The 26,503-nt window shown below is 44.3% G+C and overlaps 1 protein-coding gene across 1 annotated transcript in view; it reads left to right on the top strand.

The window, feature by feature from the left end:
* The first annotated feature begins 4,786 nt into the window (after nucleotides 1-4,786).
* LOC112243821 (ectonucleotide pyrophosphatase/phosphodiesterase family member 2) overlaps nucleotides 4,787-26,503 on the top strand; it is a 46,483-nt gene continuing 24,766 nt past the window's right edge. Inside the window, exons 1-12 of the mRNA XM_042313730.1 lie at nucleotides 4,787-5,166; nucleotides 5,388-5,493; nucleotides 9,340-9,495; nucleotides 9,857-9,982; nucleotides 11,883-11,943; nucleotides 12,089-12,186; nucleotides 12,500-12,579; nucleotides 12,707-12,826; nucleotides 15,135-15,190; nucleotides 23,882-23,947; nucleotides 24,186-24,258; nucleotides 26,148-26,256. Coding sequence (XP_042169664.1) covers nucleotides 5,137-5,166; nucleotides 5,388-5,493; nucleotides 9,340-9,495; nucleotides 9,857-9,982; nucleotides 11,883-11,943; nucleotides 12,089-12,186; nucleotides 12,500-12,579; nucleotides 12,707-12,826; nucleotides 15,135-15,190; nucleotides 23,882-23,947; nucleotides 24,186-24,258; nucleotides 26,148-26,256 — 1,081 coding nt within the window. The 5' untranslated portion in view covers nucleotides 4,787-5,136. The remainder of the gene's footprint in view (nucleotides 5,167-5,387; nucleotides 5,494-9,339; nucleotides 9,496-9,856; nucleotides 9,983-11,882; nucleotides 11,944-12,088; nucleotides 12,187-12,499; nucleotides 12,580-12,706; nucleotides 12,827-15,134; nucleotides 15,191-23,881; nucleotides 23,948-24,185; nucleotides 24,259-26,147; nucleotides 26,257-26,503) is intronic.

Below are 26,503 nucleotides of genomic sequence, written 5' to 3'. Positions count from 1 at the left end.
CACCCAATCAGTAACTAGATTGTGGGTGGTCTCCTTGTCCCTCACCCAATCAGTAACTAGATTGTGGATGGTCTTCTTGTCCCTCACCCAATCAGTAACTAGATTGTGGATGGTCTCCTTGTCCCTCACCCAATCAGTAACTGTTCTGTTCTTTATTCATTATGTACTCCAGTTGTGTTGAAATCTTTTCTTCTAGGTTGGACATGACTACATTATCATAAAGATGTTGGAAAATAAAGCTTCAAGAATGTGTGTTTTTATTTGTGGAATTTTTTTTCAATAACGCTCAATATATAATAACAATTACGCTTTGAAATGTTGTGGACCAAGAATGTAATAACCAAGAGCATAAACTTTGAATAATTGCACCCACCACAAAAGGCAGATGGACATTTTTCAGAGGAGAATGTAGATGAGATCTGGCGGTGTAGCTGTGGTCTTTAGTATCCTTGTTCTACCTTCACAACTACCTCACTGCCCGGCCCAGTAACGACTAATGACTACCTCACTGCCCGGCCCAGTAACGACTAACGACTACCTCACTGCCCGGCCCAGTAACGACTAACGACTACCTCACTGCCCGGCCCAGTAACGACTAACGACTACCTCACTGCCCGGCCCAGTAACGACTACCTCACTGCCCGGCCCAGTAACGACTACCTCACTGCCGGCCCAGTAACGACTACCTCACTGCCCGGCCCAGTAACGACTACCTCACTGCCCGGCCCAGTAACGACTAACGACTACCTCACTGCCCGGCCCAGTAACGACTAACGACTACCTCACTGCCCGGCCCAGTAACGACTACCTCACTGCCCGGCCCAGTAACGACTACCTCACTGCCCGGCCCAGTAACGACTACCTCACTGCCCGGCCCAGTAACGACTACCTCACTGCCCGGCCCAGTAACGACTACCTCACTGCCCGGCCCAGTAACGACTACCTCACTGCCCGGCCCAGTAATGACTAATGACTACCTCACTGCCGGCCCAGTAATGACTAACGACTACCTCACTGCCGGCCCAGTAACGACTAATGACTACCTCACTGCCAGCCCAGTAACGACTACCTCACTGCCCAGTAACGACTACCTCACTGCCCGGCCCAGTAACGACTAATGACTACCTCACTGCCCGGCCCAGTAACGACTACCTCACTGCCGGCCCAGTAATGACTAACGACTACCTCACTGCCCGGCCCAGTAACGACTAACGACTACCTCACTGCCGGCCCAGTAATGACTAACGACTACCTCACTGCCGGCCCAGTAACGACTACCTCACTGCCGGCCCAGTAACGACTAACGACTACCTCACTGCCCGGCCCAGTAACGACTAACGACTACCTCACTGCCCGGCCCAGTAACGACTAACGACTACCTCACTGCCGGCCCAGTAATGACTAACGACTACCTCACTGCCCGGCCCAGTAACGACTAACGACTACCTCACTGCCGGCCCAGTAACGACTAATGACTACCTCACTGCCAGCCCAGTAACGACTACCTCACTGCCCGGCCCAGTAACGACTAACGACTACCTCACTGCCGGCCCAGTAATGACTAACGACTACCTCACTGCCGGCCCAGTAATGACTAACAACTACCTCACTGCCGGCCCAGTAATGACTAACGACTACCTCACTGCCGGCCCAGTAATGACTAACGACTACCTCACTGCCCGGCCCAGTAACGACTACCTCACTGCCCGGCCCAGTAACGACTACCTCACTGCCGGCCCAGTAATGACTAACGACTACCTCACTGCCCGGCCCAATAACGACTAACGACTACCTCACTGCCGGCCCAGTAACGACTACCTCACTGCCGGCCCAGTAATGACTAACGACTACCTCACTGCCCGGCCCAATAACGACTAACGACTACCTCACTGCCGGCCCAGTAATGACTAACGACTACCTCACTGCCGGCCCAGTAACGACTAACGACTACCTCACTGCCCGGCCCAGTAACGACTAACGACTACCTCACTGCCGGCCCAGTAACGACTAACGACTACCTCACTGCCGGCCCAGTAATGACTAATGACTACCTCACTGCTCGGCCCAGTAACATCTTTCAGTGCTCTGGTTCTTGACCTAATCTCCTCACATGTCCCTATTGGTGAGTTTCTTGTCATGTTTGCTCCGTTTCCATTTGAACTCAGTAATCATATTCTTGTCAGATTGAGCATAATAATCTACTCTGGAATTTCCCATATCTGCAACAATATACATTTTTATATTTTATTTGTTGTTTCCCTCATCAAACCCTGGATGACAAAACAAACATATGTATTGGCAACAAACCAATGGCGCTCCAGTCCTCCACCGACTCTGCCAAATCCTGTGTGGTCTGTCCTGGAGGCAGAAAGCACCGGGGTTAGTTATGGTACAACTCAGTCCAGTGTTAGAACCAGGGTTAGTTATGGTACAACTCAGTCCAGTGTTAGAACCAGGGTTAGTTAAGGTACAACTCAGTCCAGTGTTTAGAACCAGGGTTAGTTATGGTACAACCACCAGGGTTAGTTTGGGTATAACTCACTCCAGGGTTAGTTAGGGTATAACTCACACCAGGGTTAGTTAGGGTATAACTCACACCAGGGTTAGTTAGGGTATAACTCACACCAGGGTTAGTTAGGGTATAACTCACACCAGGGTTAGTTAGGGTATAACTCACACCAGGGTTAGTTAGGGTATAACTCACACCAGGGTTAGTTAGGGTATAACTCACACCAGGGTTAGTTAGGGTATAACTCACACCAGGGTTAGTTAGGGTATAACTCACACCAGGGTTAGTTAGGGTATAACTCACACCAGGGTTAATTAGGGTATAACTCACACCAGGGTTAGTTAGGGTATAACTCACACCAGGGTTAGTTAGGGTATAACTCACACCAGGGTTAGTTAGGGTATAACTCACACCAGGGTTAGTTAGGGTATAACTCACACCAGGGTTAGTTAGGGTATAACTCACACCAGGGTTAGTTAGGGTATAACTCACACCAGGGTTAGTTAGGGTATAACTCACACCAGGGTTAGTTAGGGTATAACTCACACCAGGGTTAGTTAGGGTATAACTCACACCAGGGTTAGTTAGGGTATAACTCACTCCAGGGTTAGTTTGGGTATAACTCACTCCAGGGTTAGTTTGGGTATAACTCACTCCAGGGTTAGTTTGGGTATAACTCACTCCAGGGTTAGTTAGGGTATAACTCACACCAGGGTTAGTTAGGTATAACTCACACCAGGGTTAGTTAGGGTATAACTCACACCAGGGTTAGTTAGGGGTATAACTCACACCAGGGTTAGTTAGGGTATAACTCACACCAGGGTTAGTTTGGGTATAACTCACACCAGGGTTAGTTAGGGTATAACTCACACCAGGGTTAGTTAGGGTATAACTCACACCAGGGTTAGTTAGGGTATAACTCACACCAGGGTTAGTTTGGGTATAACTCACACCAGGGTTAGTTTGGGTATAACTCACACCAGGGTTAGTTTGGGTATAACTCACACCAGGGTTAGTTAGGGGTATAACTTGTTCCAGGGTTAGTTAGGGTATAACTCACTCCAGGGTTAGTTTGGGTATAACTCACTCCAGGGTTAGTTAGGGTATAACTCACACCAGGGTTAGTTTGGGTATAACTCACACCAGGGTTAGTTAGGGTATAACTCACACCAGGGTTAGTTAGGGTATAACTCACACCAGGGTTAGTTAGGGTATAACTCACACCAGGGTTAGTTTGGGTATAACTCACACCAGGGTTAGTTTGGGTATAACTCACACCAGGGTTAGTTAGGGTATAACTTGTTCCAGGGTTAGTTAGGGTATAACTCACTCCAGGGTTAGTTTGGGTATAACTCACTCCAGGGTTAGTTAGGGTATAACTCACACCAGGGTTAGTTAGGGTATAACTCACACCAGGGTTAGTTAGGGTATAACTCACACCAGGGTTAGTTAGGGTATAACTCACACCAGGGTTAGTTAGGGTATAACTCACACCAGGGTTAGTTTGGGTATAACTCACACCAGGGTTAGTTTGGGTATAACTCACACCAGGGTTAGTTAGGGTATAACTTGTTCCAGGGTTAGTTAGGGTATAACTCACTCCAGGGTTAGTTAGGGTATAACTCACACCAGGGTTAGTTTGGGTATAACTTGTTCCAGGGTTAGTTAGGGTATAACTCACTCCAGGGTTAGTTAGGGTATAACTTGTTCCAGGGTTAGTTAGGGTATAACTTGTTCTAGGGTTAGTTAGGGTATAACTTGTTCCAGGGTTAGTTAGGGTATAAATCCCACCAGGGTTAGTTAGGGTATAACTCACTCCAGGGTTAGTTAGGGCATAACTCACTCCAGGGTTAGTTAGGGTATAACTCACACCAGGGTTAGTTTGGGTATAACTCACACCAGGGTTAGTTAGGGTATAACTCACACCAGGGTTAGTTAGGGTATAACTTGTTCCAGGGTTAGTTTGGGTATAACTTGTTCCAGGGTTAGTTAGGGTATAAATCACTCCAGTCTAGAGCAGACTAGGAGCAGGCATCACTCGGCAGAGAATCATGGTTCTTTGGAAATTGGTTCTGTAAGGCTTTATGATCCATGCAAATGCATCGTGTGCGTCCGCATGTGTCCCTTTCCGTTAACAATGAGAACTTATGTTTTGCGTATAGGCTCCCATGACTATTATGCGTTTATTACTGGTTCTCAGATGTTTTCAGGGCTTTCAGCAAGGACGTTTTACTCTCCTTTTGTTTTCTAAATCATTTGCAGTACAAGGGGATGATGATGATCATTTCAAAGTGGCGACCGATTTGAAAAGTATCAAAGGGTATTGTTATGCATTCACCGGGGTGGTCTCTCCTTGCATTCATTGTTTAGTATCCTACCGCGCACTGCGCGCAGTAAAATTAAACGGCAGCACAAGCACTTTTCCTTGATTTAGTGGATTGAGAGCTGGAAGGAAGCTCCCTTTGGCACCGTGAACAGGTGTTCATCTGAAATCACAAAACTTGGCCACCACACGGTTCTTGCGCTCAGTCTTAGTGATAGTCGGGGTGCAGTCAGGACGCACGGTAACGAACCGAACAGGGACCACTGCGATAAACACATGAATTCTGTAGGACGGACCTGACATAATGGGGAAATATAAGATATCATTTAAACAGGTAAGATGGAAATTACCAAAGATGGTTTAGAAAACTGTGATATTACAATGTAGGATGTTCAAGAGAGAATACCTGGGTTATGATGGATTGTTCTGGCATGTTCCCGCTATATTTACTGTGGGAGACTTGTCGTTGTCGCCTCATATGTTTCACGTTTCATTTTATGTCACAATATTGTGTAGAATGGTATCATTTATCTGTTGTTTCGTTCATTTTCAAAGATGTTCTGTGTCCTCTCCATCGTCTGTGGTTCGGATATCTGCTCGGGGTATGTTTATGACCGCCCTGAAAGGTCTGTAGAGGAGGCTGCTTCTTCAAGGACAGACAGTAAGCAAGATTGGACAACTGTTTTGCATAAAATATAGATATTTTGGGGGACTTCCATCCCTCCCTTTCTCTCTCTCTCTCTCTCTCTGACAATTGTTGATGGGTATTATTTTTGTCTATTAGAGTATTGAAATTGTTAATTTAAAAATAAATCTTTGTATAATGACATATTGGGACAAGGTGTTCTGCACTAACATTGTGCATGGTATACTACAAGCACATCAGAATCATTTTCTCTGTAATTTAATTACCAAAATAAGCTTTACAGTATATTTTGAAAAGCCTTGATGTATTCTGGCTATAAAGGTATATAAAGCCAACTTTCCTTTTGCCATTTTAAATAAGTCAGACAGAAAACTGTCTTTGATTCCAGAGGCATTTAACTAAATCTTAAACTGACTTAGGGACAAAGTAATCAATCACTCAACAGTCTGTAGACTTAACATGGAATCCATTTACCATCTAAATGATCTTTAAACATGAGCAACATACATTATACGGAACTGACTACGTTCCCTGAGGTAACCGTAGCGATGGAATTCAAAATGCAGTTTATTTGCACATCGTTTTCTATCAGATCTGTCTGCCAGTGTACACAGAACTAATAAGCAAAGAGCGTTTAAGTGTAACAAACGATTACTGTTGTCCTTTTCGCTAGTGATTGGCCTGTTCGTGTATATTTGGGGTTTGTTTGCTCGGCTCTACCTTGTGTCAATATCAAGTGAGCTTTTCAGCCGTTTCTGCGCCACATATTCTGACCTGGTCTGCATGTAAAAACTCAGGTGGTTTGAATTATACTGTCGGGATACTTGTCAAAGATCCCACTGCACAGCTGTGAACGGACATTGTAATCTTTCCTTCACAGGTAGTTTGTTTCCTTTCATTCAGTTCATTCACTGTGTCTGGGATGGGTTTGACATCGAGTATATGACTAGTTATATGCCTCATACAGCTATTCCTGTGCAGTAAACTGAGTTTGAATCTTCATAGAATTCGTCCACGTGCTTCTCCTGGCGTTGCCCAGGTTTTTCCTGCTGCAGGTTTGTTCCGGAATCCACAAGGAACATCTTATTATGTACTGTATGTTACACTGGCTTGGTCCCCTCTGTTCCTCTCCCCAACCTCAGGGAAGACTTCCTCTCCCCAACCTCAGGGAAGACTTCCTCTCCCCAACCTCAGGGAAGACTTCCTCTCCCCAACCTCCCCAACCTCAGGGAAACTTCCTCTCCCCAACCTCAGGGAAACCCTCTCCCCAACCTCAGGGAAACTTCCTCTCCCCAACCTCAGGGAAGACTTCCTCTCCCCAACCTCAGGGAAGACTTCCTCTCCCCAACCTCAGGGAAACTTCCTCTCCCCAACCTCAGGGGAAACTCCTCTCCCCAACCTCAGGGAGGTGTTCCTCTCCCCCTCAAACTTCCTCTCCCCAACCTCAGGGAAGACTTCCTCTCCCCCCCAACCTCAGGAAGACTTCCTCTCCCCAACCTCAGGGAAACTTCCTCTCCCCAACCTCAGGGAAACTTCCTCTCCCCAACCTCAGGGAAGTGTTCCTCTCCCCAACCTCAGGGAGGTGTTCCTCTCCCCAACCTCAGGGAGGTATACTTCTCTCCCCAACCTCAGGGAAGACTCCTCTCCCCAACCTCAGGGAGGTGTGCCTCTCCCCAACCTCAGGGAATACCTCCTCTCCCCAACCTCAGGGAAGACTTCCTCTCCCCAACCTCAGGGAGGTGTTCCTCTCCCCAACCTCAGGGAGGTGTTCCTCTCCCCAACCTCAGGGAATACCTCCTCTCCCCAACCTCAGGAATACCTCCTCTCCCCAACCTCAGGGAAGACCGCCTCTCCCCAACCTCAGGGAGGTGTTCCTCTCCCCAACCTCAGGGAGGTGTTCCTCTCCCCAACCTCAGGGTGTTCCTCTCCCCAACCTCAGGGAAGACTTCCTACCTCCTCTCCCCAACCTCAGGGAATACCTCCTCTCCCCAACCTCAGGGAAGACCTCCTCTCCCCAACCTCAGGGAAGACCTCCTCTCCCCAACCTCAGGGAAGACTTCCTCTCCCCAACCTCAGGGAAGACTTCCTCCCCCAACCTCAGGAACCTCAGGGAATACTTCCTCTCCCCCAACCTCAGGGAATACTTCCTCTCCCCAACCTCAGGGAATACTTCCTCTCCCCAACCTCAGGGAAGACTTCCTCTCCCCAACCTCAGGGAAGACTTCCTCTCCCCAACCTCAGGGAATACTTCTTCTCCCCCAACCTCAGGGAATACTTCCTCTCCCCAACCTCAGGGGAATACTTCCTCCCCAACCTCAGGGAATACTTCCTCTCCCCAACCTCAGGGAATACTTCCTCTCCCCAACCTCAGGGAATACTTCCTCTCCCCAACCTCAGGGAATACTTCCTCTCCCCAACCTCAGGGGAATACTTCCTCTCCCCAACCTCAGGGAATACTTCCTCTCCCCAACCTCAGGGAATACTTCCTCTCCCCAACCTCAGGGAATACTTCCCCAACCTCTCCCCCCAACCTCAGGGGAATACTTCCTCTCCCCAACCTCAGGGAATACTTCCTCTCCCCAACCTCAGGAATACTCCTCTCCCCAACCTCAGGGAATACTTCCTCTCCCCAACTCAGGGAAACCTCTCCCCAACCTCAGGGAATACTTACTCTCCCCAACCTCAGGGAATACTTCCTCTCCCCAACCTCAGGGAATACTTCCTCTCCCCAACCTCAGGGAATACTTCCTCTCCCCAACCTCAGGGAATACTTCCTCTCCCCAACCCCAGGGAATACTTCCTCTCCCCAACCTCAGGGAGGTGTTCCTCTCCCCAACCTTAGGGAGGTGTTCCTCTCCCCAACCTCAGGGAAGTGTTCCTCTCCCCAACCTCAGGGAAGACTGCCTCTCCCCAACCTCAGGGAAGTGTTCCTCTCCCCAACCTCAGGGAAGACTTCCTCTCCCCAACCTCAGGGAAGACTTCCTCTCCCCAACCTCAGGGAAGACTTCCTCTCCCCAACCTCAGGGAGGTGTTCCTCTCCCCAACCTCAGGGAAGACTTCCTCTCCCCAACCTCAGGGGAAACTTCCTCTCCCCAACCTCAGGGGAAACTTCCTCTCCCCAACCTCAGGGAAACTTCCTCTCCCCAACCTCAGGGAAGAGTTCCTCTCCCCAACCTCAGGGAGGTGTTCCTCTCCCCAACCTCAGGGGAAACTTCCTCTCCCCAACCTCAGGGAAGACTTCCTCTCCCCAACCTCAGGGGAAACTTCCTCTCCCCAACCTCAGGGGAAACTTCCTCTCCCCAACCTCAGGGGAAACTTCCTCTCCCCAACCTCGGGGAAGAGTTACTCTCCCCAACCTCAGGGAATACTTCCTCTCCCCAACCTCGGGGGAATACTTCCTCTCCCCAACCTCAGGGAATACTTCCTCTCCCCAACCTCAGGGAGGAGTTCCTCTCAGCTCACTCAGTAGATATTAACGGTTCTCTCTCTCTCTCTCTCTCTCTCTCTCTCTCCCTTTCATCTCCCTCAGTAGTTGTTAATGGTTGTCTCTCTCCCTCTCTCCTCTCTCTCTCTCCCTCAGTAGTTGTTAATGGTTGTCTCTCTCTCCCTCTCTCTCTCTCTCCCTTTCATCTCCCTCAGTAGTTGTTAATGGTTGTCTCTCTCTCTCTCTCTCTCTGTCTCTCTCTCTCTCTCTCTCTCTCTCTCTCTCTCTGTCTCTCTCCCTCTCTCTCTCTCTCTCTCTCCTCTCCCTCAGTAGTTGTTAATGGTTGTCTCTCTCTCTCTCTCTCTCTCTCTCTCTCTCTCTCTCCCTTTCATCTCCCTCAGTAGTTGTTAATGGTTGTCTCTCTCTCTCTCTGCCAGCTCCTTCAGACTCCCCGTGGATCAGCACGTCAGGATCCTGCCAGAACAGATGCTTTGAATTGGACGAGGCTGAACCTCCCAACTGCCGCTGTGACAACTTATGTAAAACCTATAACAGCTGCTGCCAGGATTTTGATGAGCACTGCTTGAGAACAGGTAAGCCTGAAGCCTGCCAGCCTGTCTGTCTGGGTTGGTGGTCCCCCCTGCTCCCTTTCATGTTCCCTCAACATGGTGGTCTTACATCTCAGTTCAACTCCTCTCCCCAGTCCAAGTTGTACATGTTCCAGAATGTTCAGTACGTTGTATTGCATCAATGCAGGGTTCAAAATGAACACACGCTTTACTTCATACTTAGTGACCATCACCATCTCTGTCAGTTTCTACCTCATGTATATGACCTTATGGTGACTTGACTCATTGTTGAATGGAACACCCTGATGCAGTTCTAATGGGTTGTTGTTACCTATGTAACATCCTCTCTCATTAATTGATTGAATAAATGATTGATTGTGTCCAGAGGGAGGTTTTGAGTGCAGTAAGGAGCGCTGTGGAGAGACCAGGAAGGACCAGCATGCCTGTCACTGTTCTGAGGACTGTCTGGCCAAAGGAGACTGCTGTACCAACTACAAAACACTCTGTAAAGGTTAGTTGATACTAGACACTGATACTAACCTGATGTCTCTCTCAACCTGATACTAGATGTCTCTCAACCTGATACTAGATGTCTCTCAACCTGATACTAGATGTCTCTCAACCTGATACTAGATGTCTCTCAACCTGATACTAGATGTCTCTCAACCTGATACTAGATGTCTCTCAACCTGATACTAGATGTCTCAACCTGATACAACCTGATACTAGTGCTGCGTGTGCTTTAGCCAACCCTTCTGACTGTTGTTGTCATGACATACACTATCAGTCCAAAGCTTTTGAACACCTACTCATTCAAGGGTTTTTCTTTATTTGTACTATTTTCTACATTGTTGAATAATAGTGAAGACATCAAAACTATGAAATAACACATATGGAATCATGTAGTAACCAAAAAAGTGTTAAACAAATCAAAATATATTTTATATTTGAGATTCAAATAGCCACCCTTTGCCTTGATGACAACTTTGCACACTCTTGGCATTCTCTCAACCAGCTTCATGAGGTAGTCACCTGGAATGCATTTCAATTAACAGGTGTGCCCTCTTAAAAGTTCATTTGTGGAATTTATTTAATTCTTAATGCGTTTCAACCAATCAGTTGTGTTGTGACAAAGTAGGGGTGGTATACAGAATATAGCCTTATTTGGTAAACAACCAAGTCCATATTATGGCTTGAACAGCTCAAATAAGCAAGGAGAAATGACAGACCATCATTACTTTAAGACATGAAGGTCAGTCAATTTCAAGAACTTTGAAAGTTTCTTCAAGTGCAGTCGCAAAAACCATCAAGCGCTATGATGAAACTGTTTCTCATGAGGACCAACACAGGAATGGAAGACCCAGAGTTACCTCTCCTGCAGAAGATAAGTTCATTAGAGTTACAAACCTCAGAAATTGCAGCCCAAATAAATGCTTCACAGAGTTCAAGTAACAGACACATCTCAACATCAGCTGTTCAGAGACTGTGTGAATCAGGCCTTCATGGTCGAATTGCTGCAAAGAAACCACTACTAGAGGACACCAATAAGAAGAGACTTGCTTGGGCCAAGAAACACGAGCAATGGCCGTTAGACCGGTGGAAATGTGACCTTCGGCCTAGAGTCCAAATTGGAGATTTTTGGTTCCAACCACTGTGTCATTTTGAGACACAGAGTAGGTGAACGGATGTTCTCCACATGTGTATTTCCCACAGTAAAGCATGGAGGAGGAGGTGTGATGGTGTGGGGGAGCTTTGCTGGTGACAATGTCTGTGATTTATTTAGAATTCAAGGCACACTAAACCAGCATGGCTACCACAGCATTCTGCAGCGATACGCCATCCCATCTGGTTTGGGCTTAGTGGGACTATAATTTGTTTTTCAACAGGACAATGACTCAACACACCTCCAGGCTGTGTAAGGGTTATTTGAGCAAGAAGGGGATGATGGAGTGCTGCATCAGATGACCTGGCCTCCACAATCACGTGACCTCAACCAAATTGAGATGGTTTGAGATGAGTCGGACCGCAGAGTGAAGGAAATAGCAAACAAGTGCTCAGCATATGTGGGAACTCCTTCAAGACTGTTGGAAAAGCATTCCAGGTGAAGCTGGTTGAGAGAATGCCAAGAGTGTGCAAAGCTGTCATCAAGGCAAAGGGTGGCTATTTGAAGAATCTCAAATATAAAATATATTTTGTTTTGTTTAACACTTTTTTGGTTACTACATGATTCCATATTTGTTATTACTATTACTCTATAATGTAGAAAATAGCAAAAATAAAGAAAAACCCTTGAATGAGTAGGTGTTCTAAAACTTTTGACCAGTCATGTACCTCTCTGACTGTATCCTATATGGTGGTAGTGGAAGGTTGTATTGAACCCTCATATTAACTCTTAACTCTTTCTTTGTAAGGGGACACTACTTGGTTGCAGGATGACTGTGAAGACATTAGAACCCATGAATGTCCGGCTGGGTAAGAGATCCCATTTACACACTTCAGACCTTTTTATTTAAAAAAAAACATTTTTTTGTTTAACCTTTCACAACTATTTCACAGCGATTCACAAAAAAAAAACCATAAGAACATCAGAGATAGTCTCATGATCTTTTGTCCCCAGGTTTGTCCGTCCCCCTCTCATTATGGTGTCAGTGGATGGGTTCAGAGCCTCCTACATGAAGAGAGGAAGCACAGTGATCCCCAACATCGAGAAACTCAGTAAGATATTATGAATCATCCATAACAAGGCTTCATTTGACTGGGTCTACTTTATTCAACTTTATTAAACTAGGCAAGTCAGTTAAGAACAAATTCTTATTTACAATGAAGGCCTACCCCGGCCAAACCCTAACCCGGACGACGCTGGGCCAATTGTGTGCCACCTTATGGGACTCCTAATCACGGCTGGTTGTGATACAGCCAGGATGTCTGTAGTGACGCCTCTAGCACTGAGATGCAGTGCTTTAGACCGCTGCGCCACTCGGGAGCCCGTACCATTGCATCATATCTGTTTGTGCCTTTTTACCTCTAGGAGCCTGTGGTACCCATGCTCCTTACATGAGACCCGTGTACCCCACGAAAACGTTCCCCAATCTCTATACTCTTGCAACGGTACGTACTGGTCAATCATCCTTTTTCTTCCTCTTTGCTGAACTCAGCTGAACATTTTATCTTCAGTTCTGCCGTAATGTAACATCCAGCCTCCACGGGTTAACACCTCCGTCCTGACCTCCTGTAGGGCCTGTACCCTGAGTCCCATGGCATCGTTGGCAACTCCATGCATGACCCTGTGTTTGATGCCAACTTTAACCTGCGGGGTCGAGAGAAGCTGAATCACCGTTGGTGGGGAGGTCAGCCGGTGAGGCCCTACTCTCTCTGCTCTGTTCTGTGGTTCAGTCATACAGCACCTTCACAAAGGATTCACACCCCGTGACTTGTTACACATTTCCTTGTGTTACAGCCTGAATTTAAAATGGATTCAATTGAGATTGACTTTCACTGCCCTTCCACACAATACCCCATCATGTCAAAGTGGAATTATGTGTTTAGAAATGAACTACAAATGAAAAGCTGAAAGGTCTTGAGTCAAGAAGTATTGAACTCCTTAGTTATGGCATAAATTACTTAATTACATAAATTACTTAACAAGTCACATAATAAGTTGCATGGACTCACTCTGTGTGCAATAATAGTGTTTAAAATGATTTTTTGAATGACTGCCTCATCTCTTTACCCCACACATACAATTATCTGTAAGGTCCCTCAGTCGAGCAGATTCAACTACAAAGACCAAGGAGGTTTTCCAATGCCTCACAAAGAAGGGCTCCTATTGGTAGATGGGTAAAAAAAAAAGAAGCAGACATTGAATATCCCTTTGAGAATGGTGAAGTTATTAATTACACTTTGGATGGGGTATCAACACACTGAGTCACTATAAAGATACAGGCATCCTTCCTAACTCAGTTGCCAGAGAGGAAGGAAACCGCTCAGGGATTTCACCATGAGGCCAATGGTGACTTTAAAACAGTTACAGAGTTGAATGGCTGTGATAGGAGAAAACTGAGGATGGATCAACAACATTGTAGTTACTCCACAACCTAATTGACAGAGTGAAAAGAAGGAAGTCTGTACAGAATAAAAATATTCTAAAACATGCATCCTGTTTGCAATAAGATACTAAAGTAAAAAAAATGTGGCAAAGAAATTAACTTTGTATCCTGAATACAAAGTGTTACGTTTGGGGCAAATCCAATACAACACATTACTGAGTACCAATCTCCATATTTTCAAGCATGGTGGTGGTTGCATCATGTTATGGGTATGCTTGTCATTGGCAAGGATTAGGGAGTTTTTTAGGATAAAAATAAACGGAATAGAGCTGAGCACAGGCAAAATCCTAGAGGAAAACCTTTCCAACAGACTGGGAGACAAATTCACTTTTCAGCAGGACAGTAACTTAAAACAGAAGGCAAAATATACACTGGAGTTGCTCACCAAGATGACATTGAATGTTCCTGAGTGGCCTAGTTTTGACTCAAATCGGTTTGAAAATCTATGGCAAGACTTGGCAAGAAAATGGCTGTCTAGCAAATGATCAACAACCAATTTGACAGAGCTTGAATATTCTGCAAATATTGTACAATCCAGGTGTGCAAAGCTTTTAGAAACTTACCCAGAAAGACACACAGCTGTAATCGCTGCCAAAGGTGATTCTAACACGTATAGACTCAGGGGTATGAATACTTGTATAAATGAGATATTTCTGTATTTCATTTTCAATGAATTTTATGACATGTCTAGAAACCTGTTTTCACTTTGTCATTATGGGATATTGTGTGTAGATTGATGACCACTTTTTAGGCTGTAACAGAATGTGGAATACGTTAAGGGGTATGAATATTTTCTAAAGGCACTGTAAGTCACTCTAGAAGCCCCCATCCCCCCATCCCATTCTAGAAGCCCCCCTCCCATTCCCATTCTAGAAGCCCCCATCCCATTCTAGAAGCCCTCCCTCCCATTCTATAGGCCCTCCCTCCCATTCTAGAAGCCCCCTCCCATTCTAGAACCCCCTCCCATTCCCCCCTCCCCCATTCTAGAAGCCCCCTTCAGATTCTAGAAGCACCCTCCTCCCAAACTAGAAGCCTCCCCTCCCATTCTAGAACCCCCTCCCATTCTAGAACCCCCTCCCATTCTAGAAGCCCCCTTCAGATTCTAGAAGCACCCCCTCCCAAACTAGAAGCCCTCCCTCCCATTCTAGAAGGCCTGCATCTGTGTTCTATTTGCACAGTAATGGCCTTACTTACTGCTGGCCAGGTTGCCTCTCTCTCTCTCTCTCTCTCTCTCTCTCTCTCTCTCTCTCTCTCTTTTCATATGAGACTGTTTAACTTGGCTTTGAGTGTGAATGTAGTAAAACTAGTGAGTAGTGTTTAAATGTAATAACCGTCCATTTCAAGTTGAGACATTGAATTGGAAATGGCGTCAGCCTTGCAAATGTACTGTAGTGGTTTAAGGTCACAAACGCTTTTGAAGAACCTTTGTTGACGAAAATGGATTTTCCCATTGTCCTTAAAGGTGTTATATGCCATTACATGATAAATGATATTGTCTTATATCACAGTTTTACAGATCATTTACTGTGGTTATATTCACTTTTATTCTTGTCCTAGATCTGGATTACAGCAGTGAAGCAGGGGGTGAAAGCTGGCACTTTCTTCTGGCCTGTGTCTCTGTCTGTCTACCTCCCTGTCTCTCCCTCTGTCTGTCTACCCCTGTCTCACCTCTCTCTGTCTGTCTACCTCTCTGTCTCTCTCTCTCTGTCTGTCTGTCTACCTCCTCTCTCTCTCTCTCTCTGTCTGTCTACCTCTCTGTCTCTCTCTCTCTGTCTCTACCTCTCTGTCTCTCTCTCTCTCTCTGTCTGTCTACCTCTCTCTCTCTCTCTCTCTCTGTCTGTCTACCTCTCTGTCTCTCTCTCTCTCTGTCTGTCTACCACTCTGTCTCTCTCTCTCTCTCTGTCTGTCTACCTCTCTGTCTCTCTCTCTCTCTCTCTCTCTCTCTCTGTCTGTCTACCTCTCTCTCTCTCTCTCTCTCTGTCTGTCTACCACTCTCTCTCTCTCTCTCTCTGTCTACCTCTCTCTCTCTCTCTCTGTCTGTCTCTCTCTCTCTCTCTCTCTCTCTCTCTCTCTCTCTCTCTCTCTCTGTGTCTATCTCTCTCTCTCTCTGTCTCTCCTCTCTCTCTGTCTCCTCTCTCTCTCTGTCTACTACCTCTCTCTCTCTGACTACCTCTCTCTCTCTCTCTCTCTCTCCCTCTCCCCTAACCACCACCTCTCCTCTCTCTCTCTCTGTCTACCTCTCTCTCTCTGTCTGACTACCTCTCTCTCTCTGTCTCTGACTACCTCTCTCTCTCACTCTCCCCCTAACCACCACCTCCCCTCTCTCTCTACACCACATCTGAAAAAAAATCTGTTCAAGGCCATTTGTATCATATTCCCTTCTTCTCAATGTAAAGATATTATGTCCCACAAACTTTATCACCTCACAGCCTGTCAATATACTCCTCAGAATTCTCAAGTAGTGCTTAGCGATTAACTGACATTTCGTGAATTTTTTTGGTTATTTAACAACTCATTTGATCAACATCGATGAAATTACTTGAATTCAATTTAGTAAATTTGTTTTGTGTTTCTCTAGGGAGAAATCAAAATCATTCATGAGAGAAATCAAGAAATATGTGGGATACTGGGTTGAAGGGAGATGTAGTTTTCATTAAGCAAATATTCAACCTTGTTAAGCGCAGAAACGTGGTAATTAACTATATTGACCATGATCCATTGCACCTGTTTTTTCTGGGTCAGGCAGAGAAGATAATTACATTAGGTTAGATACACACAGACCGCATGAGAGATGAATGGACACAACACACAGAGAGAGATAGAGATAACATTATATGGTCTGTCTGTTTGGTTGCTACTGCATTAGCAGAGATGAGATGATGACTTTAAGGAATGACAAATACTAAGTAATATACCAATATTGTATTATTTCATTGTCATTTATTTTTAATTTTTAATTGATGTCTACCCTATGTGGACTTGACAGAGACAATGGAATATTTCAGTGTTTTGGAAATGTAATGTTAACTATTTTTGGCTTTGGAATTTCCATTAAAAAGCTAAATTGTTTTTGTAATTATTTTATAATGCATTTAATGTAAAAAATAATGATAATCGAAACTGAAATTTAAAAAGCGTGATATTTTTTTAAATGATGGAACGTAAATGGACCTAGAAAAGCACTACTCGGCACTACTCTCAAAGACAAAACACTAACTCTCAAAGACAAAACACAACTCTCAAAGACAAAACACAACTCTCAAAGACAAAACACAACTCTCAAAGACAAAACACAACTCTCAAAGACAAAACACAACTCTCAAAGACAAAACACAACTCTCAAAGACAAAACACAACTCTCAAAGACAAAACACAACTCTCAAAGACAAAACACAACTCTCAAAGACAAAACACAACAAAACACAACTCTCAAAGACAAAACACTACTCTCAAAGACAAAACATTACTCTCAAAGACAAAACACTACTCTCAAAGACAAAACACTACTCTTGAAGACAAAACACAACAGAAAGTGTTGCCATTATATTGTCATAACACTGTTGTGGCTTTCAGTTGGAGATGTCTGGGCCCAGGGCACTGAGGAGGAGGAGGGCCAGGTTCACTTTAGGAGGAGGAACTCACTGGCTAAGGGGGGCAGGGCACTGAGGAGGAGGAGGGGGCTACTGGAAGGAGGAGGAATGCATCAGGGCACGGAGGAGGAAGGCCCACACTGAGGAGGGGGAGCCCAGGGCACTGATGAGGGGGGCGTAGGAGGGCCCAGGGCACTGAGGAGGGGGAGGGGGCCCAGGGCACTGAGAAGAGAAAAGGGCACTGGGCACTGAGGAGGAGGAGGGGTCACTTTACAGTACAGTATAAGACTGTATTATTTAACCAATGAGGTCTGGAGGTGACGGGGAGTTGTGGTTGTAGCTTTGTGGAGGTCTCTGTTAAGACCAACTCCAGGGAGGTCTTAACCAACACCAGAGGGGTTGAGAAGAAGAGAATTCCCCCTGTAGTGATTTAGTGGGATAAGATCTACCCCCTTCCATACCCCCAGCTCCCCACATGTTTAGAGAGGCAAACCCTGGGGTTGATGGTTGGCAGCTGTGCCTAGTGGGCTGGAGGATGGAGGTCTGTTCGTGGCCCACCGCTCTACAAAACAGGAACAGGAGGGGAGGCTTTGAGGTTCAAAGATATCCAGGGGGGAAGGAGAGGGATGTACCCCAGGACTATATAGGCCTGTTATGTCTTTAGTGGTTCTAATCTGGTGCACCCCAGGACTATATAGGCCTTTTATGTCTTTAGTGGTTCTAATCTGGTGTACCCCAGGACTATATAGGCCTGTTATGTCTTTAGTGGTTCTAATCTGGGTACCCCAGGACTATATAGGCCTGTTATGTCTTTAGTGGTTCTAATCTGGTGCACCCCAGGACTATATAGGCCTGTTATGTCTTTAGTGGTTCTAATCTGGTGCACCCCAGGACTATATAGGCCTGTTATGTCTTTAGTGGTTCTAATCTGGTGCACCCCAGGACTATATAGGTCTGTTATGTCTTTAGTGGTTCTAATCTGGCACTGTACCCCAGGACTATATAGGCCTGTTATGTCTTTAGTGGTTCTAATCTGGTGCACCCCAGGGCTATATAGGCCTGTTATGTCTTTAGGGTTCTAATCTGGTGTACCCCTTGACTATATAGGTCTGTTATAATGTCTTTAGGGTTCTAATCTGGAGGTAGGACTATATAGGTCTGTTATGTCTTTAGTGGTTCTAATCTGGTGCACCCCAGGACTATATAGGCCTGTTATGTCTTTAGTGGTTCTAATCTGGTGTAATCTAGGACTATATAGGTCTGTTATAATGTCTGTAGTGGTTCTAATCTGGTGTATTCTAGGACTATATAGGCCTGTTATGTCTTTAGTGGTTCTAATCTGGTGTATTCTAGGACTATATAGGCCTGTTATAATGTATTTAGTGGTTCTAATCTGGTGTACCCCAGGACTATATAGGTCTGTTATGTCTTTAGTGGTTCTAATCTGGTGTACCCCAGGACTATATAGGCCTGTTATGTCTTTAGTGGTTCTAATCTGGTGTATTCTAGGACTATATAGGGCTGTTATGTCTTTAGTGGTTCTAATCTGGTGTATTCTAGGACTATATAGGTCTGTTATGTCTTTAGTGGTTCTAATCTGGTGTACCCCAGGACTATATAGGCCTGTTATGTATTTAGTGGTTCTAATCTGGTGTACCCCAGGACTATATAGGCCTGTTATGTATTTAGTGGTTCTAATCTGGTGTACCCCAGGACTATGTCTTTAGTGGTTCTAATCTGGTGTATTCTAGGACTATATAGGCCTGTTATAATGTATTTAGTGGTTCTAATCTGGTGTACCCCAGACTATATAGATCTGTTGTGTATTTAGTGGATCTAATCTGGTGTAACCTAGGACTATATAGGTCTGTTATAATGTCTTTAGTGGTTCTAATCTGGTGTACCCCTTGACTATATAGGTCTGTTATAATGTCTTCAGTGGTTCTAATCTGGTGTAACCCAGGACTATATAGGCCTGTTATAATGCCTTTAGTGGTTCTAATCTGGTGTACCCCAGGACTATATAGGCCTGTTATGTCTTTAGTGGTTCTAATCTGGTGTAACCTAGGACTATATAGGTCTGTTATAATGTCTTTAGTGGTTCTAATCTGGTGTACCCCAGGACTATATAGGTCTGTTACAATGTCTTTAGTGGTTCTAATCTGGTGTACCCCAGGACTATATAGGCCTGTTATAATGTCTTTAGTGGTTCTAATCTGGTGTACCCCAGGACTATATAGGCCTGTTATGTCTTTAGTGGTTCTAATCTGGTGTACCCCAGGACTATATAGATCTGTTGTGTATTTAGTGGATCTAATCTGGTGTAACCTAGGACTATATAGGTCTGTTATAATGTCTTTAGTGGTTCGAATCTGGTGTAACCCAGGACTATATAGGCCTGTTATAATGTCTTTAGTGGTTCTAATCTGGTGTATCCTAGGACTATATAGGCCTGTTATAATGTCTTTAGTGGTTCTAATCTGGTGTACCCTAGGACTATATAGGCCTGTTATAATGTCTTTAGTGGTTCTAATCTGGTGTACCCTAGGACTATATAGGTCTGTTATAATGTCTTTAGTGGTTCGAATCTGGTGTAACCCAGGACTATATAGGCCTGTTATAATGTCTTTAGTGGTTCTAATCTGGTGTATCCTAGGACTATATAGGCCTGTTATAATGTCTTTAGTGGTTCGAATCTGGTGTAACCCAGGACTATATAGGCCTGTTATGTCTTTAGTGGTTCTAATCTGGTGTACCCCAGGACTATATAGGCCTGTTATGTATTTAGTGGTTCTAATCTGGTGTACCCCAGGACTATGTCTTTAGTGGTTCTAATCTGGTGTATTCTAGGACTATATAGGCCTGTTATAATGTATTTAGTGGTTCTAATCTGGTGTACCCCAGGACTATATAGATCTGTTGTGTATTTAGTGGATCTAATCTGGTGTAACCTAGGACTATATAGGTCTGTTATAATGTCTTTAGTGGTTCTAATCTGGTGTACCCCTTGACTATATAGGTCTGTTATAATGTCTTCAGTGGTTCTAATCTGGTGTAACCCAGGACTATATAGGCCTGTTATAATGCCTTTAGTGGTTCTAATCTGGTGTACCCCAGGACTATATAGGCCTGTTATGTCTTTAGTGGTTCTAATCTGGTGTAACCTAGGACTATATAGGTCTGTTATAATGTCTTTAGTGGTTCTAATCTGGTGTACCCCAGGACTATATAGGTCTGTTACAATGTCTTTAGTGGTTCTAATCTGGTGTACCCCAGGACTATATAGGCCTGTTATAATGTCTTTAGTGGTTCTAATCTGGTGTACCCCAGGACTATATAGGCCTGTTATGTCTTTAGTGGTTCTAATCTGGTGTACCCCAGGACTATATAGATCTGTTGTGTATTTAGTGGATCTAATCTGGTGTAACCTAGGACTATATAGGTCTGTTATAATGTCTTTAGTGGTTCTAATCTGGTGTAACCCAGGACTATATAGGCCTGTTATAATGTCTTTAGTGGTTCTAATCTGGTGTATCCTAGGACTATATAGGCCTGTTATAATGTCTTTAGTGGTTCGAATCTGGTGTAACCCAGGACTATATAGGCCTGTTATAATGTCTTTAGTGGTTCTAATCTGGTGTACCCTAGGACTATATAGGTCTGTTATAATGTCTTTAGTGGTTCTAATCTGGTGTAACCTAGGACTATATAGGTCTGTTATAATGTCTTTAGTGATTCTAATCTGGTGTAACCTAGGACTATATAGGCCTGTTATAATGTCTTTAGTGGTTCTAATCTGGTGTACCCCAGGACTATATGTCTTTAGTGGTTCTAACTGGTGTACCCCAGGACTATATAGATCTGTTGTGTATTTAGTGGATCTAATCTGGTGTAACCTAGGACTATATAGGTCTGTTATAAGGTATTTAGTGGTTCTAATCTGGTGTAACCCAGGACAATATAGGTCTGGTATAATGTCTTTAGTGGTTCAAATCTGGTGTACCCCAGGACTATATAGGCCTGTTATGTCTTTAGTGGTAAAAATCTGGTGTAACCTAGGACTATATAGGTCTGGTATAATGTCTTTAGTGGTTCTAATCTGGTGTAATCTAGGACTATATAGGTCTGTTATAATGTCTGTAGTGGTTCTAATCTGGTGTATTCTAGGACTATATAGGCCTGTTATGTCTTTAGTGGTTCTAATATGGTGTAACCCAGGACTATATAGGCCTGTTATGTCTTTAGTGGTTCTAATTTGGTGTACCCCAGGACTATATAGGCCTGTTATGTATTTAGTGGTTCTAATATGGTGTAACCCAGGACTATATAGGCCTGTTATGTCTTTAGTGGTTCTAATCTGGTGTATCCTAGGACTATATAGGTCTGTTATAATGTCTTTAGTGGTTCTAATATGGTGTAACCTAGGACTATATAGGCCTGTTATGTCTTTAGTGGTTCTGATGTATCCTAGGACTCTGTTAAAATGTCTTTAGTGGTTCTAATCTTGTGTATTCTGGTGTTATGTCTTTAGTGGTTCTAATCTGGTATATTCTAGAACTATATAGGTCTTTATAATGTATTTAGTGGTTCTAATCTGGTGTATCCCAGGACTATATAGGTCTGTTATGTCTTTAGTGGTTCTAATCTGGTGTACCCCAGGACTATATAGGTCTGTTATGTCTTTAGTGGTTCTAATCTGGTCTACCCCAGGACTATATAGGTCTGTTATAATGTCTTTAGTGGTTCTAATCTGGTGTACCCCAGGACTATATAGGCCTGTTATAATGTCTTTAGTGGTTCTAATCTGGTGTAACCCAGGACTATATAGGCCTGTTATAATGTCTTTAGTGGTTCTAATCTGGTGTACCCCAGGACTATATAGGCCTGTTATGTCTTTAGTGGTTCTAATCTGGTGTAACCTAGGACTATATAGGTCTGTTATAATGTCTTTAGTGGTTCTAATCTGGTGTACCCCAGGACTATATAGGTCTGTTATAATGTCTTTAGTGGTTCTAATCTGGTGTACCCCAGGACTATATAGGCCTGTTATAATGTCTTTAGTGGTTCTAATCTGGTGTACCCCAGGACTATATAGGTCTGTTATAATGTCTTTAGTGGTTCTAATCTGGTGTACCCCAGGACTATATAGGCCTGTTATAATGTCTTTAGTGGTTCTAATCTGGTGTACCCCAGGACTATATAGGCCTGTTATGTCTTTAGTGGTTCTGGTGTACCCCAGGACTATATAGATCTGTTGTGTATTTAGTGGATCTAAGCTGGTGTAACCTAGGACTATATAGGTCTGGTATAATGTCTTTAGTGGTTCTAATCTGGTGTAATCTAGGACTATATAGGTCTGTTATAATGTCTGTAGTGGTTCTAATCTGGTGTATTCTAGGACTATATAGGCCTGTTATGTCTTTAGTGGTTCTAATATGGTGTAACCCAGGACTATATAGGCCTGTTATGTCTTTAGTGGTTCTAATTTGGTGTACCCCAGGACTATATAGGCCTGTTATGTATTTAGTGGTTCTAATATGGTGTAACCCAGGACTATATAGGCCTGTTATGTCTTTAGTGGTTCTAATCTGGTGTATCCTAGGACTATATAGGTCTGTTATAATGGTTTCTAATCTGGTGTAACCTAGGACTATATAGGCCTGTTATGTCTTTAGTGGTTCTAAGGTGATGTATCCTAGGACTATATAGGCATGTTAAAATGTCTTTAGTGGTTCTAATCTTGTGTATTCTAGGACTATATAGGTCTGTTATGTCTTTAGTGGTTCTAATCTGGTATATTCTAGAACTATATAGGTCTTTTATAATGTATTTAGTGGTTCTAATCTGGTGTATCCCAGGACTATATAGGTCTGTTATGTCTTTAGTGGTTCTAATCTGGTCTACCCCAGGACTATATAGGTCTGTTATGTCTTTAGTGGTTCTAATCTGGTGTACCCCAGGACTATATAGGTCTGTTATAATGTCTGTAGTGGTTCTAATCTGGTGTATTCTAGGACTATATAGGCCTGTTATGTCTTTAGTGGTTCTAATATGGTGTACCCCAGGACTATATAGGCCTGTTATGTCTTTAGTGGTTCTAATCTGGTGTACCCCAGGACTATATAGGCCTGTTATAATGTCTTTAGTGGTTCTAATCTGGTGCATGACTTTATAGGTCTGTTATGTCTTTAGTGGTTCTAATCTGGTGTACCCCAGGACTATATAGGCCTGTTATAATGTCTTCAGTGGTTCTAATCTGGTGCATGACTTTATAGGTCTGTTATGTCTTTAGTGGTTCTAATCTGGTGTAACCCAGGACTATATAGGTCTGTTATAATGTCTTAAGTGGTTCTAATCTGGTGTACCCCAGGACTATATAGGTCTGTTATAATGTCTTTAGTGGTTCTAATCTGGTGTACCCCAGGACTATATAGGTCTGTTATAATGTCTTTAGTGGTTCTAATTTGGCAGCTTTCCTGGATGCAAACAGAAAGGATCAAATGTGGTGTTTTCATACACAGTAAAACATTGATACACAGCCCCCCAGACATAGCACCCCAGACACAGCCTCCCAGACACAGTACCCCAGACACAGCCTCCCAGACACAGTACCCCAGACACAGTAAAGCCATTGATACACAGAACCCCATACATTTTTTTTGTGAACTCCATTTTGTCCTCCATATGATGAACTCATCTGATGTGTCTTTCCAGGTCCATCCCGTTGGAGAGGAGAGTCCTGACCATGCTACAATGGCTTCATCTGCCAGACGGAGAGAGGTAAAGTCAGCTTCTTTTATCCTCTTCTTTAGGCTGTTACTATCTGCAATGATATACCAGCAGTGAAACCCCATCCTCTACATGCATCCAAGATGGCCTCTCTATGTTTAGCAGCAATCTCCATCTGACTTTGAGTAAGTAACTTTGCTCCCATATCCTAACCCTGTATTTGAGACCTGGGGGTGGTAGAGGATACACATGGCCAACCTAAGATTCCCTTCCACCTGTGTTGTTTCAGGCCGTATGTTTACGCCATGCACTCCGAGCAGCCGGACACGTTTGGCCACAAGCTGGGGCCCATGAGCACTGAGGTGAGCTGGAGGCTGGAGGCTGGAGGCTGGGGGCTGGGGGCTGGGGCTGGGGCTGGGGCTGGGGCTGGGGCTGGGGCTGGGGCTGGGGCTAGGGCAGAGTCTGAGGGGGAGAGACGGTTGTGGTTCAGACTACCGGGACCTGAGTATGTGTTAAGCAGCACTCACGACAGCAGCACTCATGCCAGATGGAGCTAGTTACATACAGAACAATCTACATCACTGTAGCATAAACACTGGCTTTCTGTTTCAACTGTCCAGCCATAGCAAGGCCCCAAACAAACCCAGGCATGTACATGCATGACTTGTACAGTGTGGAATTGATTAACCATTTTCTAGAGATTTTGTACTTCAAGTCAAATTGTATTTGTCACATGCGCCGAATACAACATACCTTACAGTGAAATGTTTACTTACAAGGCTTTAACCAACAATGCTTAATTAAGAAGTTTTAAGAAAAATAAGTGTTAATAAGTAAAAAATAGAGAAATAAAAGTAACAAATAATTAAACAGTAGCAGTGGGCACCGCACATTGACTCTGTACCATAATACCCTGTATATAGCCTCCACTTTGACTCTGTACCGTAATACCCTGTATATAGCCTCCACATTGACTCTGTACCGTAACACCCTGTATATAGCCTCCACGTTGACTCTGTACCATAATACCCTGTATATAGCCTCCACGTTGACTCTGTACCGTAATACCCTGTATATAGCCTCCACATTGACTCTGTACCGTAATACCCTGTATATAGCCTCCACGTTGACTCTGTACCGTAATACCCTGTATATAGCCTCCAAATGGACTCTGTACCGTAACACACTGTATATAGCCTCCACATTGACTCTGTACCGTAACACCCTGTATATAGCCTCCACATTGACTCTGTAACGTAACACCCTGTATATAGCCTCCACATTGACTCTGTACCGTAACACCCTGTATATAGCCTCCACATTGACTCAGTACCGTAACACCCTGTATATAGCCTCCACATTGACTCAGTACCGTAACACCCTGTATATAGCCTCCACATTGACTCAGTACCGTAACACCCTGTATATAGCCTCCACATTGACTCTGTACCATAACACCCTGTATATAGCCTCCACATTGACTCTGTACCATAACACCCTGTATATAGCCTCCACATTGACTCAGTACCGTAACACCCTGTATATAGCCTCCACATTGACTCAGTACCGTAACACCCTGTATATAGCCTCCACATTGACTCTGTACCATAACACCCTGTATATAGCCTCCACATTGACTCTGTACCATAACACCCTGTATATAGCCTCCACATTGACTCTGTACCATAACACCCTGTATATAGCCTCCACATTGACTCTGTACCATAACACCCTGTATATAGCCTCCACATTGACTCAGTACCGTAACACCCTGTATATAGCCTCCACATTGACTCAGTACCGTAACACCCTGTATATAGCCTCCACATTGACTCTGTACCGTAACACCCTGTATATAGCCTCCACATTGACTCTGTACCGTAACACCCTGTATATAGCCTCCACATTGACTCAGTACCGTAACACCCTGTATATAGCCTCCACATTGACTCTGTACCGTAATACCCTGTATATAGCATCCACATTGACTCTGTACCATAACACCCTGTATATAGCCTCCACATTGACTCAGTAACGTAACACCCTGTATATAGCATCCACATTGACTCTGTACCATAACACCCTGTATATAGCCTCCACGTTGTTATTTTACTGCTGCTGATTGTGTTATGTTCAATGTCTAATAATGATGAGGTATTTTGATGATCTGTATGGGGATCAATACTTCTATGATATCCCCTGATCGTTGTGATTGCTGTGTGAATATTGATCAGTGTATTCTGTGCTGCAGCTGAACAACCCTTTGAAGGAGATTGATAAGATAATTGGTCAGCTGATGGACGGCCTGAAACAGATGAAACTCCACCGATGTGTCAACATCATCATGGTGGGAGATCACGGTACTGCTACACAACCGCCTTGACCCCTGACCCTAACCCTGGTCAATACATACCAACCCTAACCCTGGTCAATACATACCAACCCTGGTCAATACATACCAACCCTAACCCTGGTCAATACATACCAACCCTAACCCTGGTCAATACATACCAACCCTGGTCAATACATACCAACCCTGGTCAATACATACCAACCCTAACCCTGGTCAATACATACCAACCCTGGTCAATACATACCAACCCTGGT

This window comes from Oncorhynchus tshawytscha, unplaced genomic scaffold, assembly GCF_018296145.1.
Source record: "Oncorhynchus tshawytscha isolate Ot180627B unplaced genomic scaffold, Otsh_v2.0 Un_contig_11336_pilon_pilon, whole genome shotgun sequence".
NCBI lineage: Eukaryota > Metazoa > Chordata > Actinopteri > Salmoniformes > Salmonidae > Oncorhynchus > Oncorhynchus tshawytscha.
The sequence above is the reverse complement of the archived record's forward strand: the minus strand, read 5'-3'. Positions and strand labels throughout refer to the sequence as shown.